General features: G+C 38.7%; 1 protein-coding gene across 3 annotated transcripts in view; it reads right to left on the reverse strand.

Moving 5' to 3' along the window:
- Positions 1 to 26,035, reverse strand: part of ASPM (assembly factor for spindle microtubules) — a 67,436-nt gene that overhangs the window by 6,098 nt on the left and 35,303 nt on the right. For 2 of the 3 annotated variants that reach the window (XM_067729813.1, XM_067729812.1), the window contains 9 exons: positions 23,095 to 23,289; positions 10,378 to 15,087; positions 6,853 to 7,019; positions 5,286 to 5,382; positions 3,777 to 3,986; positions 2,319 to 2,471; positions 1,292 to 1,480; positions 465 to 657; positions 180 to 334 (listed from right to left, as the gene is read on the reverse strand). In XM_067729813.1, the coding sequence (XP_067585914.1) occupies positions 180 to 334; positions 465 to 657; positions 1,292 to 1,480; positions 2,319 to 2,471; positions 3,777 to 3,986; positions 5,286 to 5,382; positions 6,853 to 7,019; positions 10,378 to 15,087; positions 23,095 to 23,289 (6,069 nt within the window). The remainder of the gene's footprint in view (positions 1 to 179; positions 335 to 464; positions 658 to 1,291; positions 1,481 to 2,318; positions 2,472 to 3,776; positions 3,987 to 5,285; positions 5,383 to 6,852; positions 7,020 to 10,377; positions 15,088 to 23,094; positions 23,290 to 26,035) is intronic. The other variant, XM_067729814.1, reaches the window with a different exon arrangement.

Below are 26,035 nucleotides of genomic sequence, written 5' to 3' on the forward strand. Positions count from 1 at the left end.
ATTATAGTTTCTATGTACAGGTATGTTAACAGAGTAAACATTCCCCCCCGAAGACTCTGGCACATAGTAAATGAACTTTAACTCGGGGATCTGAGTTCTAGTGATGAGCAAGCATAAACCCAACTTGCTAGGGGAGGTTTCTTGACCAAGGAACTCTTCATTATCAAGACGGAAACTACCTTGGCGACGTTAAGCAAGACCTGCACAGCGTATCCGATGACCTCCATACAAGGGACACTACGGTTACAGCTTCGGATCAAGACAAATATTTTAGAAATTGCTCCACTCTGGGCCATATTCTCACAGCAAAGTGAAGACAGTCCAGTAACTACCTCTGAAAGGGGGAAAAAAAAGAGATACATTCACAGCAACAAAATCAGTATCGTATTATTATATTCTTTGTACGACTCAAGGGTAAAAACGCATTTCTAACCTTATACAAGATATTGTTAAAACAAACTAACCCAGGTGCTTTAGAGCCTCAAGAATAGCGGAAAGGTACTTGTATGTCAGGAGATAGTGCAGGGCAAGTGCGGTTCTGTGGTAGAGCTTGTTTTCTTCTCGAATCTCCCGGTTAACACACTGAAGTCTCTGTCGAATGGCTTTAATTTTTGAACAATCATTTTTCTTCCTCCAAGAATATCCTCTCCATAACGCCTTAAAGAGACAAACCAGTAACTTTAAGATTACAACCTCTGATGTTGTGGACTTAACATCTACATCTACTTCCACAAAGTAAATGTTTTCAGTAAAATTATATGATGTGATCTTTGCAACTTTGCAACTACAACTTCAATTCAGGTTCTAATAAATAGCAAAAGCAATTTTTCTAGGAAGAAATACATATAATATTCCTGTATATAAGTTAAAGCATCATTCACTGGCCAAAGACGGCTAAATCGATTCAAAAGGCAAAAATGCTTTTGCATCTTTCAGTCATCAACTTCCTCTCTGGAATGTGAAAATAAAGGGCTTAACAATGAAATTATGGTAGCATAGTGCATATGAATTATTCTATTGGCCAATCACAGCTTTTTAAAATGAGTATGACTGTGCTTTTTAAAATGTTAGATGTTGGGGATTCCCTGGCGGTCCAGTGGTTGGGACTCGCCGCTTTCACTGCCGTGGCCCGGGTTCAATCCCTGGTTGGGGAACTAAGATCCCGCAAGCAGTGAGGCGCAGCCAAGAAATAAAATACATAAATAAAAATAAAATTCAATAAAATGTTATATATCGTGTAGATGAATTGCAAACCAAAGTCTTGAACTAAAATCATAATATTTTCGGTTACCTGGATTTTAGTGACTCTATTATTAAGCTTTTCCTGCTTTTTACGGAGGAGGAAACGGCGTACGGCTTTCTGTATTACTGATGCAGCCCTATTTTGCTGGCTTATACGTTCTTGAGCTTCATTCTGAATTTTCATGAAGCGATGTTTCTGAAGAAACCTCTTATGCTGTAATCTTGCTCGAAACCATCTCTGTTTAAAACATACGAATAGTTTTTTTACTTCAGGTTTCTTAATGAAATAAACAGAACATTTATTGAAATATCTTTCAACCCTCCCCAGTGGCATTACACTCTACTCTAGTTGGTGCAGAAAATTCCAGGCCACAGTGGGTTTAAGTGTGTGTGTGTGTGTGTGTGTGTGTGTGTGTGTGTGTGTCTGAGAATTTAACCCTGCACAACATGTTCCTCATTTCATAATTGATATAAATCTTATCAAGCTGTATATTATTCTTCAATTTGTTTCTTTACTCAATATTTTATATGTAAGTATATTAACATATACTGTACAAACAGGATTCTTATCCAGAATAAAGAACTCCTATAATCATTAAGAAAAATAAAACACTCAAAAGAAAAATGAGCAAAGTATGTGGAAAAAAAATTTAAAAAGCATACCGTACACAGATAAAAATTTGAATAACCAACACAGAGGAAAGATTTTTTAGAATTGCTAGCAATCATAGGAAATCCAAACCAAACATGAGATGTAATTTGCCATTCATCAAAATGACAAAATCACAAAGTCTTGTAATGTCACGGGTTGGCAAGGAGGTCGAGAGAGAGACAGGTGCCCTGGGTGTCGCTACATGAGGGGTGAATGCGTACAATGCGCCAGAGGATAACCCACAGCCTTAGTCCTGAGCCATAAAACGCAACTCACCTCTAAGCCGGCCAACCACCCTGATGGCCACATGGCAAAAGCTAAATACTACATAACTTTAGCAGAGGTATTTGGAAATTGTTTACGAAATATTAAAAAGTTTCAAACAAAAATTAGGCCATAGTTTTACTGCAAAGGAAAAGCTAACCTGAATACGGATGGCTGAGTTAACCTGTTTATCATCAGCATTCTTCAGAGCCCTGTGAAGTCTGTAGGCTCTTTGAATTCTAAGAGCAGACAGGTGATAAAAGGCAGCTGCTGTGAAGTGAAGAAGCCTAATTTTGGCTCTCTGTTCTAAAATCTAAAGGAGAAAAAAAGATTAACAACCAAATAGTTGACTCTTAAGACAATCAACCAATGTTTATTTTTGTATATCCTTAATACCAAATTATATAAATTAGCAACAGTAAACTAACTTGTAACTATTAAAATTATCTACATTGTAACCTGAAGTAATTATACTCCTTTACTGTACAACACTTTCAATGGTGTAACCCCTAACTGAGGATATAGAAAGCACAATTATATTTGGGCACTTCACTGCAGAATTTAATTAGACTACCCAAGGGCAGCTAGATAAGGCTTTGAAGGTACTAATTATAATGGGAGAAGTCTAGGAATAGTAAACTGAGAAAGGGTTAGAGAGCTCCAAGCAGAACCGTTGAAGATGGTGACGTTAAATCGGGCAAACATTTGACCCGACTTCTCCAGTAGTGGTCTCGCCACATCCAGCACAAGGCTTCTGCAGCAGAAGCTCCCTCCAGGGAGGGGCCTTTGGCCTTCAGAATTTCAATTTATACTCAGTGAACAAAACACAAAAGATTTCTCCTTTAATTTAATTATTTTCTGTTTACCACTGCTTCATGTACTGGATGCTCAGAACGTCAAGAATTCCCTAGGGAGGATTCTCTCCTGCTGAAGGTGTGGAAGTTATCAACGGAATGGTCCTACAACCCCTGAGAGAGTTGCTTGGTGGTAGCAAAAGGTGACTTGAATAACAACCTCCTTCACGTGTGGGGAGGGGGAAGGGGAAGCTGGGACAAAGTGAGAGAGTGGCATGGACTTATATACACGACCAAAAGTAAAACAGACAGCTAGTGGGAAGAAGCAGCACAGCACAGGGAGATCAGCTGGGTGCTTTGTGACCCCCTAGCGGGGTGGGATAGGGAGGGTGGGAGGGAGACGCAAGAGGGAGGAGATATGGGGATGTATTTATGTGTATAGCTGATTCACTTTGTTATAAAGCAGAAACTAACACACCATTGTAAAGCAATTATACTCCAATAAAGATGTTAAAAACTTAAAAAAAAAAAACTCCTTCACATGTGGAGCCCTCCTCATACTTCAGTTCCTTTGTTAAGATTTATTACACGAGAAAAGTTATTTTGCATTTTTGGTGAGCATCTATGGGAAATAGGATCACAGAACAAAAATCTATGGCAACCAGTGATCTTGTTACATGGGGCTCTTCAGAAGCTGAATAAATTCTAGTTAATGGCTATATCAGTTCTGAAATTATTCTCCAAAATCTCAAATTTCTTAACACAATTTAACATCAGGTATTTCCACTTCATAAGACTGAGATATCCTACTTAAAAATACTTACCCTTTTTCTTACTAACCAACCACGCACCAGTGCTTGTAGAACAACTGTAGATTTTTTTAATTCAACATATTTTCTCCTTTCAGACTTCTCAGTCTTCCTGACTCGTATGTATCTTTGTATGGTCAAAGCAGCTGATTTCTGCTGGAGAAAGACCTGCCTTCCTTTATATCCTCTGAAATTTGCTTGGATCAAACAAGCAGCTTGAAATCTCTATAAGGAAAAATTTGCAAGTGACACTAATAGATAGAAATAATAGTTCAACCCACTGGAGGTTCTGGAATTTCTCAATGAAAAATAAGATGGTATAATTATGATTTTTTTTTTTTTTTACATTTTTAGTTTAAGAATGTCATATTTCACAGATTTTGAAACCCACAGAGGGCTACAGCTAAAAAAGAAGCTTTTATGAAGGTGCAAACCATGGACCATAGATACCTGGTGTTTTTTCCCTCCCTTCCTCCTGATACTTTTCATTGTGAATGAGCAAAGGACTAGTATTACTACAGGACAAATGCATTTAATACAAAAGCTAGCTACACTCTAGAGAACAGAATGGGCATTGTAAGCAGCTGTGAGGGAAGCTGTCTGCTGCTTCAAGAACCAGTGTACTCCCAGCACATCTTAGATTCCTCAATTCTAGAACATCCTGACAATCAAATTCCAAGACACATAAAGCATCTGGATTGAAATGAAAACTAGGTTTGTTTTACAACATAGACCCCCCCACCTACTAGCTGAGTGACTTTGAACAAACCCCATTATCTCTCCAGACCTCAGTTTACTCATCCATAAAATGGGAATGCTGATAATAGCTGCCTCACAGAGTTATCATGAGGATCTGATTAGTTAGTAAATATATAATAGAAGGTGTAATAATAGTGTGTATATAATCATACATAGTGAATATGAACATCAAAATTTACAAGTAAAATTTTAATTTTGATTTCCTTAATAAAAGACCATAGGTACCACCACTGTTCTAGAACCAATGTTAAATATTTTAAATAGATTACCAAATGTGGCTTAAAGAGTATGTGTTGACTCATACAGACAGGATATGCTACATCTATTACGATTTTCTTCAAATAAATCACTTCAAATTAGGTTTGAGAATATGTTATAAAAACATATACACAAACAAAAATACAAATAGTATTTTTATGAGTGAATAAAATTTTTTTTTTTTGCGGTATGCGGGCCTCTCACTGTTGTGGCCTCTTCCATTGTGGAGCACAGGCTCCTGACGCGCAGGCTCAGCGGCCATGGCTCACGGGCCCAGCCGCTCCGCGGCATGTGGGATCCTCCCGGACCGGGGCACGAACCCATGTCCCCTGCATCGGCAGGCGGACTCTCAACCACTGTGCCACCAGGGAAGCCCGAGTGAATATAATTTTTAATTGACTGCAATGATGTGTTTAAAGCAAATGTATAGCTAGATCTTTATATCATTTTTTGTTTTCTGTTTTTTAAAGTAGTTCTTTACATATGAACTGTTTTTTTAACACCTACTTTTGTCGTTAAGAATTGCTCATGAGCTGTTCTTCCAGAAAGTACAGCTCTCCATTTTCTCTGAATGATGATTGTTGATGCTCTCACGTTCAAAAACCTAAAAAGTGATTATTGGAAAGCAATTTCAAATTAACTCATTTAGTAAGTATTCATTGCCCACCCCCTATAAATACTAGAGGAGAAAGAAAATATAAGAAAGGCAATGAGAGAATAAAAAAAAGTAGAAAAGGATAATTCATACTTAGGTTCTAGCAATCAGAACTTTACAAACACACACACACACACACACACACACACACACGGTAACACAATGCAAAACAAGTTTTACAATTGGCAATATTTCAGTGGTCAAGAAATATTAAGTTCTAGAATGACAAAAAATTCTGAACGGGATCAGAAGAAAGTAGGATTAGCCAGATCTAGACAAAGCCTAGATAAAGGGGAGGTGGTAGAAAAAATGGTAGAGAATAAAGTCTGAGTCCACACTGTGAGTGAGTCTTTGAGCACACAGGTGTGGCTGAGAAGACAGCCTGGGAGGGTGGAATGGCATCAGGCAAATGAGAAACAAACACTTGTTTGAAAGGAAAGATGGCATCATCAAAAGATTTAAAAAGGAATATTCTGTAAACAGAACTGGAGAAAAATTTTAAATGTGAGGGCTAGAGATTAAACTTTAGGCGTCAACATAGCAGTGACAACAATCGAGAATCGGCAGGCTCTTTCATCTGTTCATGGTCCTGTGGAAAAGGGAGAGAGATTAACCTATGTCATGTGGCCACCTTTCCTAGAAAGTAAGGCTGAATATCAATGGGAAAAACTGGACACTGGTCCTTAATAGCTGAGAGCAGCAATTATATTTTTATTTGTTAAGCCCTGACTCTGCCCATGGAATTGATCAAGAAACGCCTGTAACACTAGTGTGCTCTCCCAAAACGATCTTTAAAACCATCACTGATATAATAACTCATCAATTCTGGGAACTGATGAAAAAATTCTTACACTATGAAATAAAAAAATAATATAGACTTCTGAAAATGTGTTTAAAAGAAATGAACTAGGAATAGGGAAATACGAGTAACATAGATAAGTTGGTAATTAGGTCTTCGTCATTAAGGATAAAGAGTACAGGGGTTAATACAAAGAAAAAAAAAAAAGCATAAGAAAACAAACGTTGCCAGTAGCTAAATCAACAGACAAAATGGACCCGTGCACTAACAAGGAAAACAAGACTTACTAGATCATTTTATTAACTTCCCATCCTCAGTCCCTACTGAGTCCCTCAGTCCCTTATCCTTATGAACCTGAGTTAATCAAGTTTAATATTTTCTCCTGGATTATACCATCAAGGCTGTATCTCAAAAAATAAGACAGTCTCAGAGATAATTTTGTTACATTATTGCAGGAAACACCAGCAAACCATACAAATTAAGCATAGCAACTATTTAAAAGAAAACCCAACAAGCAGTATTACTTGACACACAGACTTGGTTACGGCACATGCGCGCGTGCATGCACAACCCCGCCCCCCCCCCCCCCACGCTCTCGCCCACGCAGCTGACACATTTACCGTCTTCTCTGCAGTTTGGTACGGAAGCAACCCTGAATGATTCTAACAGCTCTTAACACAGCCAGATACTCTTTACGTGCTTTCCAACACCTGTACCAGGCTTGAATCTTGCAGGCAGCTTTCACTTCACGTAAATATTTCCTGGCTTTGTGTCTCCTCCACGCAGTCTATTAAACATATAAACATAACAAATATGCAATGAGATGTCTAATTATTTTTTTGTAAATTGGAAGACTCAGTATTGATAACAGTTAATATAAGGTCAAGCAGATAGGATCAACTGCAGAAATGCAGTCACACCCCAGCTCCACTGTGGGACTCGCTCACTCCGGACACGTGAGCCCTCTGAGAACAGCGGGCTGACCTGTGACCTCCTACTACCTGCTTCAGCACATACCCTGCGGCTGGCTGCTGGCTAAGCCCAATACAACCCTGGAAAGTATTTAAATTGTAAGCTGCACGCAAAGCCTGGGAAGCCAGGTGTGTGCACTGCCCTCACCTTCTCAGTCCATGTGAAGGAACGAAAGGAAATGAACACACTGATGCCTCCAATTCCAGGGAAGGGATGGGAATTCTTCCCACTGCCCTCCCCACACACTGCAGACACATCCTGGGTTCTGGGTCCATCCTGTTGCAGAATCCTGAGGGCATCCATCTACCTGAGGACCACCAGATTTTCCGACTTTGGCAACCTTGTGGCTGACTAAAAGCTTAAGTAACAGCTACAACTTCTTAAGTGCTTAGCGCTATACTAAGCACTATAATTCTTTACAGTAACATAGGTAGGTAATACTATTATCTCTAATTTAGAGATGAAAACAATGAAGGCCCAGAGGAACTGACACCAGTAAAATTACTTGTTGATGTCACAGGTAATAAGTGACAGACATATCTTATTTAATCCTTATAAATATCTTGTGAGATGATTATTAAGATCTCTATACAAAACAGAAATTAACGTCAAGAGACTTGTTACCACATAGCCAGTAAGTGATAGAGTCAAGATTTGAACCTGAGTCTATCTGACTTCAAAACACCTACAGCAAATACAATAGCTCCACCTAACATGGGGATCAGGCTCTAAATTCAGTTGACAGGCGAGAATGATATATATGGTCAAACTGAACTCTTGTGATGTCCTTAACTCAGAGTATTTCTATATGGTTTTTATGTAAACAAAACCAAATACCAACATAGTAGTATTCATAGTGGAAGCCAGGTATCAGTACTTTTAAAGATTCCAAAGTGATTCCAATGTGTGCTAAAGTTTAAGACCACTGGTTGGTATGTGTTAAAAACTAGATGTGCAACATGCACTTTTATAATTTAGTTATATAAAAGAAAAAACAGGGCTTCCCTGGTGGCGCAGTGGTTAAGAATCCGCCTGCCAATGCAGGGGACATGGGTTTGAGCCCTGGTCCGGGAAGATCCCACATGCCACGGAGCAACTAAGCCCGTGTGCCACAGCTACTGAGCCTGCGCTCTAGAGCCCACAAGCCACAACTACTGAGCCCGCGAGCCACAGTTACTGAAGCCCGCACGCCTAGAGCCTGTGCTCTGCAACAAGAGAAGCCAGCGCAATGAGAAGCCCGCGCACCGCAACGAAGAGTGGCCCCTGCTCGCAGCAACTAGAGAAAGCCCCTGTGCAACAACAAAGACCCAATGTAGCCAAAAATAAATAATTTTTAAAAAACCCCCAAAAAACAACAACTAATTACTAAAAAGAAAAAAAGAAGAAAGAAATAACAGTTGAATTTTCCTAAGATTGTTATTTTGGCTTTTCTAACATAACCCCAACTAACACACGCGCTTGACACCCACCAGTCCTTGACTCCTGGCAGCGTCTGGAACTTGGGCGCTCCTTTCTTCCTCCCTCAACCCTTGGTTTCTTCATACCACAATCTTTAGCTTTCTTCATTCCCTCTTAATACCATATGTTGGCTTCTCCTCTCAGCACCCCTGAATTTTGATGCTCTTTAGGGCTCCAGTCCTGGGCCCTCTTCTTTTGCCCACTTCATGCATTCTCCCTACGTGACCCCCTATCTCCCACAAGTTCAGTTATCAGTGTATGCCAACAACGTAGAAGTCAAATTCCAAAATCCGTACTGCTGTCCGAATTACAACAAACATAGCAGCTGCCCCGCTGGACGCGTGGTGGTCACGTCAGCTTCACGTACCCCAGGCCGAGCTCATCGGGCTCCAGACCGGCTCCTCCCGTTGTTCCCACGTCAGTGAAGGGTACAATCTACTGAGTCACCTCAGCCATAAAGATGGCTTGGCTCCTTGTTTACGCTCTATACAAGACCAATCCCATCCTCCACTCACACTGACCCTGACAACCCTGCTGTCAAACGGTGGTTCACTTTCCCTGACCTACTGCCTGCAGTCTCCTGGCTAGCCGCCCAGCATTCAGTTCAGTCCATCTTCCACATCCCTGCCTGAGTAATTTTTTTTTTTTTTCGGTTGCACCACATGGCTTGGGGCATCTTAGTTCTGTGACCAGGGATTAAAACCGGGCCATGGCAATGAAAGGGCTGAGTCCTAACCACTGGACTGCCAGGGAAATCCCATCTGAGTAATTTTTAAAAAAATAAACTATGATTCTGCTCTTCTCCTACTTAAACTCCTCTAGAACTTCTTTTAGTCCAGAGGATAAAGACTAAACTTTTTCTCTCTTACACAGCTGCCCACATCTCACTCCTTGGATCGCATCCTGGTCGCCGGTCACCCTTTATTGCACACCTGTTCTCTCTCATTTTTGAACTCCGTGTTACCTCCTACAGCTGGAATACTCCTTGCATACATTTTACTTGGCTGTTTCCAGTTCATCCTTCAGCTTAACATCTCAACTTAAATCACTGTGACTAGCTTAGGTTTCTCTTCTCTGCATTCCCAGCAACATACATTTCTCGTTCTGTATTATCATGAAGAAATTTCCATACACTGAGGTATGGGCAAGTCATTCTGGCTAATACAGGATTTAATTTGAACTTTATGTTAACTAGAACAGCCTCTTTTGTGGCCTATTAAACATATACTGTGTATCTGCTTTAACCATTAAAGAAAAGAATGCATTTAAAAATCAAAATGGATTAACTGTGGTTCAGGCATCCACAGTGGAGCCGGGTGGCCATTGTGGATGTGGTTTCAGACATGTTCCTACATCACTGAGAACGTGAACTGTATCAGACTCAAGGACACCACCAGCTGTTCTCAAAAACAATATCTGCTCACAGCTGCCAGCTGCAACCTGATGGTCTCAAGGTCTCTGCTTTTAACTGTGCAACCCTAGTTGCAACAAGCTTAGGGTGTCACACTCAGAACAATCCCAGTTCTGTGCCGTCTGCGGTGAATTATTTTTGGCACCCTTTGCCCAACCTCAAAAATGTTCCATTTTGGAAGGTAAATGAAAAGGCCACGTAAACTAAGTATTAATCTTTACAACCTGCTTAAGCTCATTTTATAAATTCTAAGAAATACTGGCCAAAGAAAGAATGAAAGCTTTATATTTCAATATATAAATACCTGGATTTTTATGGTGCTATCTTTAATTTTCTGAAACTTCCGTTTCTGTATAAATCCTTCCATTCTAGCCTGAATAACGATAACACTGCTTCTTATTTGTAAATAAACTTCTCTTTGATGTTTTGCAGACAAAAAGGCTCTGTGGTGATTTTGTAAAACGACTGCTGCTTCTCCATACAATAAAAACTGTTTTCTGGTTTGCCTTTTCCTGAAATACCGCTGTAAAGTGATAGCCGCCCTTTTCTGCTGAATGAATCTTCTTCGATACACAGCCATCTGAAGGAAGGACTGAATTCGCACAGCAGCACGCTTGTGCTTTTCCAATCTTCTTGTGACCATTTTACGAAAAGCTTTTTGAATTGTTACTGCAGCCTTTCTTTCAGAATGATACTCTGCTTCCTGTAAGGGACCAACCAGAGAAGCTTTACACCGCCTTTGAACCGTAAGTGCTGGGCTTTGGCCAGCTTCATACTGAGTTTCAGTTCCGTGACAGCAGAATGCAGTTTGGGCAGCAGGGACTGCCATTTCTTCTTCGGGCATGTTTTTAAATTTCTGTCTAAGTCTCATCCCGCTAAGCGCGGCCTGAATAGGTCTTACAGATTTGTGAATGGCTAAACATTTTTTTCTTTCCATTTTTACTCTGGCGTATGACCTGTAATAATTCTGTATAACAACAATTGCCATTCTCTTTGCCTGATAATCCACTCTGGCCCTGTACATTCGGTAGAATGACTGAATTCGGGTGGCAGCCAGGTGCATGAGTTGGATACCCCTTCGTGCCTTAAAGCCTCTGTAGTAAGACTGTATACAAATGACTGCCTGGGTTTGCACTGCAACTAGTGTTCTGTACCTTCTTTGAACAAAATCTACCTTTGCTCTAAAGTGGAGATGGTGCCTCCTTGTTTTAAAGGCTCTAAAATGCTTCTGAAGAGTAATGGCAGCCTGATGCTGCTTTTCCTGAATCTCTCTCCTTATAATCATATCCTGAAAGTCGGCTTGGACACAGGGTGCTGCTTTCTTGAGTGCATTGTGTTGAAGAGCTTTCTTTTTATTGGCTCTATATCTTTCTTGTATTACTTTTGTAGCCCACTGAAGCTTTTGGTAGAAAAAATACTGCCTGTACATTCTGTATGTGCTTTGTATTATGACAGCAGCTCTGTGCTTTTCCCTTAAAAGCTGTCTTGCTTTCATCCCCTTATAGGCAGCCTGAATGACCACTGCAGAATGCCTTCGTTGGACATAATGCTCTCTTTGCAATTTTGCAGCTCTGTATGCTCGGTAATGTTGCTGAATGAGAATCGAGGCGTGTTTCCAGGTCTGAAAGGTAAGGTGTGTTCTGTGCATTCTGAAAGTTGCCTGGATGAGGGCTGCGGCCCTGTGCATCTCCTGTAACTTCTTCTTTGCCATCAGCCTTCGGTAAGATGGCTGGATTGTAATGACTGCCTTCTGTAACTCCAAGAATTGGTGCAAGTGATGTTTGGCACAAATGGTGGCTCGATATTTCCTCTGAACAAAAATAGCTGCTTTCTTGAGGGAAAGGAACCTTTTCCTCATCACTAAAGATCTAAATCTGCTCTGAATCAGGGTTGCAGAGGCATGCATCCTTTTCAAATGTCTTCTGGTTTGCATACCCCTGAATGCAGCCTGGAGGACCACAGCAGAGTGTCTTTGCTGGAGGTAGAGCTGCCTCTGCAGCAGTTTGGCCCTGCTTGCCCGGTATTGCTGCTGGATGACCCGCGAGGCGTGCCTCCAGGCCTGGTATCTCACACGTGCACGGTGCCTTCTGAAAGCCGCCTGGAGAACGGTAGCAGCCCGGTGCATCTCTTGCACCTTCTTCCTCACCACCCACCCTCTGTACCAGGACTGGATTTTGAGGGCTGCCTTTTGTAACCGTAGTAACTGTTGTAAGCGATGCTTTGCGCAAACATTTGCACGATATTTTTTCTGAATCCACACAGCGGTATTCCTGAGAGACAGGAATCTCCTTCTCATCATCAGAGTCCTAAATCTCCTCTGAATCATAGCCGCGGCTGAGTGCATGACTTTTAAGTGTCTTCTAGCTTCCATCCCCCTAAAAGCAGCCTGAATGCAGATTACGGAATGTCTCAGTTTGTTATACCTTTGAAATTGTATGTTCCTTTCCCTCACTGCCCGGTACTTTTGCTGCACCATTCTTGTCACCTTCTTCAACTTATTAAAATAAGCTTGTTGTCTGTGTCTTCTGTAGTGGGACTGGATGAGTGTTGCTGCGGTCTGCATCCTTCTCAGGGTCTGTCTAACTCGTCCTCCTCTGAAACTGGCCTGGAGAATGGTAACAGCTTTCAAAGTTGTCAGGTACTTTGCACGTTGAGTTCTACCCTGATGATATGCTCTGTACCTTACCTGAATTATGACGGCTGCTGTTCTCATTTGATGATATCGCCTCCTTGATTGCTGCATTTTAAACACGGCTTTAATAAGAGTGGCTGCTGCGTGCAGGTGCTGAGTCTGTCTTCTTACTGTAACACCTCTATAAACAGCTTGGATTTTCACAGCCGCCTTCTTTAACGTAAGATATTCCTTACGCTGACGGTCTGCAATTTTAGTATCTCGATACCACCTCTGAATTATAACAGCTGACGCTCTGTAGGTGGCGTACTTCTTTTTGGTTTGGTAAGCTCTGTAACTAGATTGTATAGCGGCTGCCGCCTTGTGGTGCTCCTTTATTTTTTTCCTCACTCTCATACCTCGGTAAGCTGACTGTAGGATTACTACTGCTGCTTTGGTTTTCAAATACAAATGATGCTGTTTTCTCCCAGTACTGTAAGCCCGATAGTACATTTGAATCAGACAAGCCGCTTTTTTCATGATTTTCCACTTCTTTCGCTGCACGTACATTCGGTAGCACGACTGTATGAGGACAGCACATTTGTGTTGCTTCTGAACCTGTCTTCTCGCTGCTCTGCCCCTCCACGTGGACTGGAGCATCACTGCTGCAAGGCGGAGCGCAGTGTACTCCATCCGTTCCCTCCTCCCTGCAGCCCGCGCTCTCAGATGTTGCTGGATGACGGATGCTGCCGTTTTTAACAACCCGAACTCTTTCTGGGCCTTGGCCATTCTGAAAGCAGACTGAATCTTCACTGCAGCTTGATGTTCCCTTCTGATCTGCTTCCGAACTTTCCAGCCACGGTAAGCGGACTGTAGAGAAATCACAGCTGCCCTTGTCTTTAAAAAATGTGTTCTTATGTCAGAAGCAGTCTTGTGTGTCCTGTACCATCTCTGAATCTTGAGAGTAGACTGAAGCACAGATTGATATTTCATCCTCTTACTGTAGCCTCTAAAAGCAGTTTGGATTTTAAGAGCAGCTGTAGATTGTTGTTTGATTAGCTGGCGTACCTTATAACCTCTGTAAGTGGCCTGCAAGCAGATAACTGCTCTTTTGACTTGCAAGAAGTTCTTCCTCTGATTGACCTGCGCTTTGTATGCACGATAGTAACTCTGAATGACAACAGTTGCTTTATAGATTTTCAGGTAGTACAGGCGCATCTTTCTCATCCTGAAATGAGACTGTAGTGAAACAGCAGCTTTTCTCTGCAACCTCACTTGCTTTCGAACCAGGTACCCTCTGACAAAAGCTTGCAGTTTGATGCAAGATGCCCGCATGTGTTCTTCTCTCTTTAGTGCAGCTGCTCTTAAATGTAAATATTGTTTACGAGTTTGCTTCATCTTGACGATGGATTGTAACTTCACTGCAGCATTTTTTAGCCTCAGAAATTTTTTTCTGGAAACATAAGCCCTGTAATATGATTGAATCCTTATAACAGATGTGAGGATGTGAATAAACTTTTTCCTGGCCTGCATCCCTCTAAATGCAGACTGCAGAACAATGACAGCAGATCGTGTCTTCTGGTAAGAAGCTAGAACTTTCTTGGCTGAAATGTAAGCTCGAAAATGAATCTGAATTACAAGGGCGGCTTTCTTCATCTTCTTATATTTCTGTAGTTGTTGATGCTTCCTTATGTGTGCCTGCAATCTGATAATATTTTTCTTAAGGTTTAGAAATCGAAGTCTGTCCTGTCTCATTCTCCAGTATGACTGAAAGACACAAGCAGCGGTGATCTGTTTGCGTAAATTACGAGCTTTCATTCCCCTGAAAGCGGCCTGTAGTCGGATGGCTGCAGCCCGTTTCTGCAAATAGCTGGTGCGCTCAACCTTTCCTTTCAGATATGCTTTGTAGTACTTCTGGAGAGAGAGGATAGACTCTTTTTTCCTTTTATATAACTTTTGGGCTTGAAAGCACCGAAATCTTGTCTGAATGATGACAACACAAGATCTAATATGAATGTATTTCCGTAATTCTCTCTGCATCCTGTACCAGGATTGTATGACCATGGCAGCTTTCTCTTCTTTAACCTGTTTCCTGACACACCGTTCTCTAAAAGCTCTTTGCAGTGTTATTGCAGCTTCTGTTTGTAGCTGCATTTTACGTTGCCTCCATCTTCTGAACGCAGACTGGATTATAAGGGCTGATGATCTTAGCATTTCATATCTCTGTTGATCCTGCTTTCTTCTTAAACAAGCACGCCAATGCCTCTGAATTGTAACTGCAGCCCAAAGGTATCGTTTGTAAGAAGCAACAGCAATGATCATTCTTATCCTAGATTGCAGGATGATTGAATAATATTTCAGCTTCAGAAACTGTTTTCTAGTGGAATATCTTCTCCAATATCTCTGAAAAAGGTAAGAAAGGACACAAAGTAAAATAGACACATCTTTCTATACTTAACACCCTTGAAAGTATTAACGTTTCTAACATTTTGCTTAAAAACAAAGACATTAATTTTAAAAGCAATATATTTTTAAAGAAGATACTTATCTCTTTTGTTTATAGTTTAGTTTCTGTGTTGATACAACTGTAGCCAATCCAAACTAATGATATTTATATGGCATTTGTATTCAGGAGACATAAGAAATATAAACAAGTTTATGCTATATTAGAATAATATATTAGAAGATTTAAAATGAAACTATAGTAATATTCTGCTATCTATTGATACTAAGTAATTTCCTATGAATGTATCTCTGGATCTTATATTTTCCCCTTTTATCAAGGTTGCTAAGCTATCTTATAATGATTGAAAACTGTTTATAGGAGGGACCCTGTGTTACAGGCCTGGTAACATCAACACAGGATTTTGAGAAATATCACTGAGTCACAGCACTCTCTGAGTCAGTATTTTCATTAAGAATAAAATTTAGGAATTATAGATACATGGTTAAAAAGTAGGATTCTGGAAAGACTTGAGAAGTAATAAAGCTTTTTCCTCTTGCTTCCTTCCCAACCACCCCACATTCCCTAACTCCTTAGTTATCCCAGCAACATGCGAGCTACAAAGTCTCAAGCGGATCCTGGCTACTGGTCATCAAGCTCTGGACGTTCTTCTCGCAATAAGACCATTCCTTTGTCCAAAACACTCCAAATATTGCTAAGATGTGGCGGGGACTAATGGAAGGATTAAAAGTCTCAGAAAAAAAACCATCAAAGATACAACTAAGAACCAAATGGGAATATTAGAACTGAAAACACAATAACCAAGACAACAGCAACAAAAAACCTCACTGGCATGGCTCAGTAGCAGAATGGAGATGACAGAAGAATCAATGAACTTGGAGATCAATACAAATTCTCTAGGCTGAACAAGAAAGAAAAAAAATGACTGGGGAAAAAAAGAGAAAGAAATGTCTCAACAAACTAAGAGTAGAGGGGAACCTCCTCAGTATAATAAGAACATTTACACAAACCTACAGCTATCATCAGATTTAACGGTGAGAAACTAAATGCTTTCCCTCTTAGACCAGGAATAATACAAGGATGTATCCTCTCACCAAGCCTATTTAGCATCTACTAGAGGTCCTGCCTAATGCAATAAGAAAAGGACATAAAAGCTATGCAGACAGAGAAGAAATAAACCCTTTTTTTGTTCATAGATGACATGATCATTTATGTAGAAAATTCAAAGAAATGACAAAAAAACCCTCCTGGAATAAGCAATTATAGCAAATTTGTAGAATATGGAAACATTAACATTACTAGCAAAAAAAAGAGAAATACTTAAGAATATCTCTAACAAAATATGCACAAGATCTGTCAGAGCTACAAAACTGTGCTGAAAGATAACACAGAATATCTAAATAAATAGAGATATATCATATTCATAGATAGGAAGGCTGGATTTTGTTAAGATGCCAGTTCTTCCCACCTGGATCTATCAATTCAATGTCGTCTCAATCAAAATCTCATCCAGTTACTTTGTGAACACTGGCAGACTGCTTCTAAAGTACATAAGGTGACGCAAAATACCCAGAATAGCAAATACAATAGTGAAGAAAAACAAAGTTGGAGGACTAACATCATACAACTTCAAAAGTTATTATAAAGCCACAGTAATTGAGACAGTGTGATACTGGCAAAATAATAGAAAAATAGATCAATGGAACAGAATAAGGAGCCCAGAAATAGACCCATGCAACATAGTCAACTGATGTTTGATAAACAAACAACACAACTGAATGGATAAAAGATAGTTTTGTCGGGCTTCCCTGGTGGTGCAGTGGTTGAGATTCTGCCTGCCAATGCAGGGGACACGGGTTCGTGCCCCGGTCCGGGAGGATCCCACAGGCCGCGGAGCGGCTGGGTCCGTGAGCCATGGCCGCTGAGCCTGCGCGTCCGGAGCCTGTGCTCCGCAATGGGAGAGGCCACAGCAGTGAGAGGCCCATGTACTGTTAAAAAAAAAAAAAAAAAAGGTAGTTTTGTCAACAAGTGGTACTGGAAGAAGTAGACATCCATATGAAAGAAAAGTGAGTCAAGCACTAACTCTTAACCTTTCACAAAAATTAACTCAAATAGATCATAGATCTGAATGTAAAATGCAAAACTATAGAACTTCTGAGAGATAACAATAGAATATCTAAGTAACTTTGGGTTTGGCAATGGCTTTTTAGATATAATGTCAAAAGTATAATCCATGAAAGAAAAAAAATTGATGTCAGAGTTTATTAAAATCAAAAAAAAAAAATCTGCCCTGTGAAAGACTCTGTTAACAGAACAAAAAGATAAGCCATAAACTAGGAGGAAATATTTATAAAATATAAATCTGATAAAGGGTTTGTATCCAGTTATACAGAGAACCCTTAAAACTCAACAATAAAGAATTCAAAAATGGGCAATAAGAATTTTAAAATGGGGAAAATATCTGAATGCTTCACCAAAGAAGATATACAGATTGTAAATGGCATATGAAAAGATGCTTAACATCAAATGCACTAGGGAATTGCAAATTGAAACAGCAATGTGATGCCTATACACATCTATTTTTAATGGTAAAGTCTAAAACAGTGACAACACCAAATGCTGGCCAGGAAGTGGAGCAACAGGAACTCTCACTCATTGCTGGTGGGAATGCAAAATGGTACAGCCACTTTGGAAGACAGTTTGGCAGTTTCTCACAAACCTAAATATAATTTTGTCATATGATCAAGCAATCCCATTCCTAGGTACCTACCCAAAGAAGTTGAAAACCAAGTCCACAGAAAAACCTGCACACAGGTGTTTATAGCACCTTTATTCATAATGGCCCCAAATTAGAAGCAACCAATACGTCCTTCAATAGGTGAAAGGATAAAAACGACTGTGGTACATCAATATGATAGAATGTTATTCAGCAATAAAAAGAAACAAACTATCAAGGCAGGAAAAGACATAAAAGAAACTTAAATGCATATTGTGAAGTGAGAGAACCTATCTGAAAAGGCTACATATTGATGAGTTCAAATTATAGGACATCCTGGAAAAAGCAAAAGTATAGAGACAGTAAAAAGATCAATGGCTGCCCAGGATTTTGCAGAGGGATAAGAGATGAATACGTAAAGCAGAAAGGATTTTTAGGGCAGGATTTTTGTCAAAGCACAACTATACCACATAAAGAGTGAAACCTATGGAAACTAAGGACTTTAGTTAATTAAAATGTTCATAAATTGCAAAAAGTGTACTATAAAAAAAGAAAGCAAAGCTACAGAAATGAAAAGTATCTGCATTAACAGGATATTATTCTCATGTACTCTTTAAAATATTTATTATGATTGAAAGCAAAACTTATAACATTACCTGATGTGATTTTATTTGTATGTAGGTTTAATAAATAAGACCGCTAAAACATAAAAGTGGGGGGAGCAAAGGGACCTAGATAGTGGTAAGTTTTCTACATTCCATTTAAAGGGATAAAATATTGATTCTAAATAGATTAAAAGTTTTGTATACTGAAATGCCTATAGCAACCAAAAAAAGGCAAAAAACCAACCAACCAAACAAACAAACAAACCCCAAATAACCAAACCCCTGTACAAGGGGATAAAATAATAACTAAAAAGAAAAATGATAAACTAAAATGTAACACTAAAATGTATTCAAATAATTGAAAAGACAGGAAAGGGGAAAGAGAAGAATGAAAGAAAGTGAACATTCAGAAAACGAAACAATAAAATGATAGACCCAAATCCAAGCATATTGATAAATATCTGAAATATAAATCGTATAAATCATCAATTAAAAGATAGAGATTTTCAAAACATAAAAACTATATGTCAAAACTTTAAGCCATATATAATGATGTAAGCAAATAATAAGTAAAAGAAAGGAAAAAAATATACCCTGCGAATGATAATCAAGTGAAAGCTGGAGTGGTTATAGTAAGAGCATGCAAGGTTGACTTCAGAGCAAAGAAAATTTTGAAGGATAAAAAAGGAACATTACACAATGATAAAAAATGATTTAAAAAAATTCAACTCACCAATGATAAAAAATGATGATAAAAAACAAAACTCAACTCACCAAGAGGACATAAAAATTCCAAATGTGTATGCACCTAACAAAACATCTTCAAAATACAGGTGGATAAAACCAAAGGGAGAAAGATATATCCACAATTATAGTTAGAGACTTAAATACTGCTCTCTTGGTATAAGACTAAATAAACAGAGCACCAGTTAGGATATAAAAGAACTGTTAAATATCGTCACCCAAGTAGATCTAATTGACATTTATAGAACACTCCACCCAACAACAGAATACACATTCTTTTCAAGTACACAGAACATTCACCAAGATCAAAGACCAGCAAACTCTGTCTGTAAAAGGCCTATTAAGAGAAAATAGTTGCAAATCACTGACAAACAACTTGTACCCAGAATATAGAAAAAGTCTCAAAACTCAATAAGATAAGCTCTCAATTATAAAAATGGGCAAAAGATTTCAAGAGACACTTCATAAAGAAGATAATCGAAAGGCAATTAAGCATTTGAAGACATATACATAGCCGTTAGGAAAATAGAAACTAAAACCAAGACACCACTACACATCCATCAGAACGACTGAAAAACATGGAAATCCGTGTTGCTAAGGATATGGAGCAATTAGCATCCTTACACTTTGGGGGTGGGCAGCAAAGTGGGTTAAGCCACTCTAGATACAGTTTGGTGATATCTTATGGAGCTAAACATACACTTACCAAATGACCCAGCAATCTCATTCCCAGCTGTTTACCCTAATGGAATGAAATCACCTAAAACTGGAAACAATGCAAATACCTCTCAACAGATTAATGTATAATCAAATTGTGGTACATCCATACAATGGAACACTATTCAGCAATGAAGGAGAATAAACCACTGATACATGCAACAACTTGGATGAGACTCAAAGGCATCCTGCAGAGAGGGAAAAAAACCAGTCTCAAAACTTACCTACCGTATGGCTCCCTTATGCGACATTCTCAAAAAGGCAAAACTATGGGAATAGAGAGCAGAGCTTGGGTGCCTGGGGCTGGGTGAGGAGGGAGAAAGGACCGCAAAGAAATAGAATGCAACAGTTCTTCTGGGAGATGGAACTGTTCTGTATCCTGATTGAGGTGATGATTTCACAACTGTGTTTAAACACATGTGTATGTGTGTTTAAATCTGTGGAACCACACACCAAAAAAAGAAAAGCACATTTTACTGAGGGTTAATTTAAAAATTTTAATTTTAATCAACGTAAAGTTAAAATTTATTAAATTTAAATTTAAAAAAATTTATAATATACCTAGGAACAAATGAAGATATTTAAGACCTCTTGCATCAGATCATAAAACCATTTTAGGAGACTTTTAAAGACGGCCTAAATAAATAGGAAATAAATACCACGTTTAGTAGCTAAAGATATCAATTCTAACTAAACTGACCTATTCAATTAAATCTCAATCAAATTCCAATATTTTTTAAACTTCAGATTCAAAACGTGTGAAAATGCAGAGGACTTTAGAATAGCCAAAAACTTCTTAAAGAAAACAAAGAAAGTTTTATCTACCAGACATCCAGATTTCTTGTAAAACTAGAGTACATGGCTCACTGGTAGACAAAAAGAACAATGAAATAGAAAAAACTCTAGAAACAGAACCACACATATAAGAATATTTTATGTATGCTAAAGATAGCACAGCAGGGCTTCCCTGGTGGGGCAGTGGTTAAGAATCCGCCTGCCAATGCAGGGGACACAGGTTCGAGTCCTGGTCCGGGAAGATCCCACATGCCGCGGAGCAACTAAGCCTGTGAGCCACAACTACTGAGCCCACGCGCCTAGAGCCTGTGCTCCACAACAAGAGAAGCCAACGCAATGAGAAGCCTGCGCACCACAACAAAGAGTAGCCCCCGATCACTGCAACAAGAGAAAGCTCGCACGCAGCAACGAAGACCCAACACAGCCAAAAATAAAAAAAAAATAAAAAATAATTAAAGATAGCACAGCAATGAGGCAAGTGTGGTCATTTCAGTAAATTGTAACTGAAACAATGGCTATCCATATATACAAAAAGAAAAATGGTCCCTAACACAAATCATATGCAAAAATTAATTTCAAGAGAGATCTAAATGTGAAAGACAACACATTAAAGGATTCAGAATATAATACAGGAGAATATCTTCAAGGCCTTAGGTTGAAAAAACACTCCTTAAATGGTTCAAAAAAAAAAAACAAAACCCACTAACCATAAAAGAAAATTAAGATCTTTCACTGAAGACATAAAACTATAAACCACGGTCTGGGAGAAGACATTTAAAACCCACATATCCAACAAAGGTCTGATAACCAGAATAGATAAAGATCTCTTACAAATCCACAAGAAAGCAAACAATCAAAATAAGAAACGGAAAAAAAGATCCTTGAAGAAACACTTCATGAAAGAAGACTTTCAATATGAAAATGTGTTCAATGTCATTCATTATCAAGGGAATGCAAATTAAACCTATTCTAAGATACCACCACACAACGACCAGAATGGTGACCAGGATGGCTAAAATTAAAGAGATAACTTCCAAGTATTATAAACAGCTGGTGGTGCTATGACCACCTTAGAAAAGTCCTTGGCAGTATGTACTAAAACTGAAATATATATACTCTAAGACAAACAGTTGTACTCGTAGGTATATGCCAAACAGAGTGAATATATTTCACACCAAAAGGCACGTTCATAAAAGCTTTAGTCATAACAACTCAAAACCAGAAAGCCAGATGTCCATCAACAACAGAACAGACAAATAAATTGCAGGATATTATAAAATGAAAGTTAAATCACAGTTACACTCAACAACACTGATAAATCTCCACAAATTTCATGTTCAATAAGAGAATTCACACTGTCTGAACCCCTCTATGTAAAATTCAAAAAACAGGCAAGACAATATTAGAGCATTTAAGAAAGATGTATAGGAAAAAGGCATGATTAGCATACATTAGAATAATGGTTACCTTCGGCTGGGCTGGGGGATTAACTGATTGAGAAATGCCTTCTGAGAGGCTAGCAATATTCTATTTCTTGACCTAGGGTGTGGTTACGTAAGTATTCACTTAGTGAAAAACCATTAGGCTCTACATTTGTGTTTTGTGCAATTTTTTATGTGTAATATTCCACATTAAAAAAAAGGTTCAGAGAAAGAGAATTTATTAAATCAGAATCTCTCACTTTCAGTAGTAGTAGCCAGAAACAAATCTCCAAGTTTATAAAATAGATAAAATTCAATGGCATTTACATAGGGTAAATTTAAATAGTACACCTCTCTTAGGTTATTAAAATAGAATATAATATCAAAGACTAACATTTGGATGTAAGGAATATGTCCATTAAGTAAAGTAGATAAGTTAATTTTTTTTTTTTTTTACTCAGTAGAAAAATTACATAGGCATTCTATAAACTGATGATAAGTAGTATTTCCAGCACTTGCCAACTAAGTGGGTTGGAGAGGAAGATGTACACTGTTATCCCCAAAGAAAAATTTCCAGGACTCATAGTAAAGATGCAAAAGAGAGTGTGGCTGGGTTTATGGATATACAAGGTAGAAGGATACAGTGTGCCAGCATGACCCACAGTGGAAGATTGCAAACTTCTAATGTAAAGCAAAGAAGACAGCACGGGGTACAGAATTAGACTGTTCCCTCCTTCAGAGCAAAGGAGGTGTTTCGATTTGTTTGACCTTTATGCTGAACACAGCCAAGAGTTTTACATGTAGCAGGGAGGTATCAAATATTTGTTAAGCTTAAGTACTACATAAAATATAGAAGCCTAAAATATAATAATTTAAAACTTTATCATATTTTACTTTCTTAAAAATGTCATTAAACCCTTTTAAATTCAAAAATTCAGAATACTATACCTGAATAACAGATGCTGATTTATTTTGAACTTTTTCTAGTTTTTCCTTTTTTAACATTAATAATTTTCTCTTCGCTAAGAGTCTTCGCCAATATTTCTGAATGACCAATGCTGCGTTGACCTCCTTTTTGAATTGTCGTTTAGTTAGAAAATTGATTACAGCTGACTGAATAATTCTTGCAGCTTTGTCTCTCTTCTAGAAAAAAAAAAAAGCACTTACTCACTTAAGACCCTAAACCATTATTTGTAAGAAAATCACCTGTTAAATATTAATCAAATCGATCCTGGAAATAAAATGTCCCCCAGACTTATTGTAAAATATGCTCATCACTTCTGGGCATGTTGAAATAGCTGATATATTGTTGAACATATTGAATAGACGTGCAGATATATTTATATGATAAAACAAAGATTCCTAGGAAATATCATCCTAAAATAATGATCACAGACATGTTTGATTTATCACAGATCATCGGTAGTCAATATAAAGTCAATTTAAATGTGGTATGTGTCTCATTATGGTGCAGTGAATTCATGTTTGATTTGAGAAAGGGATGGACTGTAGGAGAAAAAAAGAGACTCTAAAACAAATGCTTTACAGTATAAGGTGGTACTGTTCTGCTACAATTTGTAGAAAGGAATTCACAAAAAAGGAAAGGCAAAATACCCTCCTTTATCCCCAGAATACATGGTGGCTTTAAGCCATACAGGCTGAAGAGAACAGAGTACTGGGTTGTGATAACTGATGCCAGCATTGCCCTGCAGCATCGGTGGCCAGAGAGGAGCTGGCTGCCCCGGGAGCACTAGAGGCCAGTGCCCTGCACATCTCTACTTCTTACTTCTAATCATGAATTAGTATGAATAATAAAAGATTAAATACCAGGTGTCAGGCACCATTCTAAACACTGCAGGAATGATTCACCCAACCTCACAACAACCATTAAGAACAGATGAACAGGCACTACTCTCATGGCCATGAGGAAACTGGGGCTGAGCGCTCAGGTAGATAGTCAGTCCACCAGGAGGATGGCCAGGATTGGACATAGGTAGTCTGGCTTCAGAGTTCGTGCTCTTAATCATTTTGCTATACTCTTCAAGGCTAGATCTATCACTTCAGTTCACCTGAATTAGAAACTGGAATATAAATTATTCATCTAGTGAAAAGGAACAACTTAGAGATCGTCTGATAACCCTTTGCATTGCTGTCTGGGACCACGCACTACGCAAGAGTGGGCTCTACACAGAGATTAGCAGTTTGCCTCTACACAGAGATTAGCAGTTTCCTAGGGAAGGGATCAAACTGCTATTCTGACAGAGGAAAAAGGGAACTAATGGACTGAAACATATACTAAGGAATGGCGGGGGCCATATATTGGATCACACCCTTGAGTGAGGAAAGACTAGAAAGTTCTAAAATTAGGCTGAGGAATTATGTCCAACAAGTGGATTAAGCCATCTAACGTCATTGTCAGTGCCCTGTGAAGCCTGTGGCCTTTAAGGCTATAAAGATCCAAGTTAAAAGCACACCCCCCTTCACCAACACCCACAATTTCAAAACATATCACAAAGCTACAATAATCAAACAGTGTGGAACCAGCATAAAGACAGATATATAGAACAATGTAATAGAATAGACTGCCCAGAAATAAACCCCCATGTAACTGGGTAATTGATCTTTAACAAGGGTGCCGAGACCACTCAATGGGAAAGGGACAGTCTCTTCAATGAATGGTGTTGTGAAAACTGGTGTTTGGATACCAACATATCAGAGAGTGAAGCTGGACCCTTATCTCACACCCTATGCATTTATTAACACAAACTGGATGAAAGTCCTAAACATTCAACCCAAAGGTATAAAACTCTTAGTAGAAAACATAGGGTAAAATTTCATAACATTGGATTTAGCAATGATTTATAAGATATGACACCAAAAGCACAGGCACAAAAGCAAAAATTAGACAAAATGGGATTACATCAAACAAAAAATTTTGTTCATCAAAGGACACAATCAACAGAGTGAAAAGGAAACCTACATACTGAAAAAAAATTTTGCAAATCATATATCTAATAAGGAACTTGTATCTAGAGTATATAAAGAATTGTTACAACTCAACAATAAAAAATCAAATAACCCAATTAAAATATGGGCAAACGAAGATATTTCACCAAAGATGACATACAAATGGGCAACAAGCATATGAAAAGATGCTCAACAACACTAATCATCAGAGAAATGCATATCAAAATCACAATGAGATATCTCTAAACTACTACAAACAACCAACCAGAAAACAACAACTGCTGGCAGGGATCATGGAGTAGCTGGAATCTTTGTTCACTATTGGTGGGATTGTAAAATGCAACCCACAGTGACTACTATTGGAAAACAGTATAGTGGTTCTTCAAAAAAATTCAAAAATAGAATTACCATATGATCCAGCAATACCACTTGTAGGTAGATCTCCAAAAGAACTGAAAACGGGGTCGAAAAGAGGGATTTGTACACTCCTGTTCATAGCAGCATTATTCACAATAGCCCAGAGGTGGAAGTAACCCAAATGCCCATTGAATGGATAAACAAAATGTGGTATATACACACAATGGAATACTATGCAGCCTTTAAAATGAAGGAAATTCTGCTGCAGGCTACAACATGGGTGAACCTTGAGGGCATATGTTAAGTGAAAGAAGCCAGTCACACAGGGATGAATATACTGTATGATTCCACTTATATTAGGTGTCTAAAGTAGTCAAAATAGGAAGTAGAAAGGTAGTTACCAGGGATAAGTGGGGGAGGAAATGGGGAATGGTTAATGAGTACAAAGTTGCAGTTCTCCAAATTGAAAAACTTCTGGAGATCTGTTTCACAACAATGCAAATATACTTAACACTACAAATGGTAGTGATCTGTAAACTTTAAAACTAGGAATAACCTAAAACAC

This window comes from Pseudorca crassidens, chromosome 2, assembly GCF_039906515.1.
Source record: "Pseudorca crassidens isolate mPseCra1 chromosome 2, mPseCra1.hap1, whole genome shotgun sequence".
NCBI lineage: Eukaryota > Metazoa > Chordata > Mammalia > Artiodactyla > Delphinidae > Pseudorca > Pseudorca crassidens.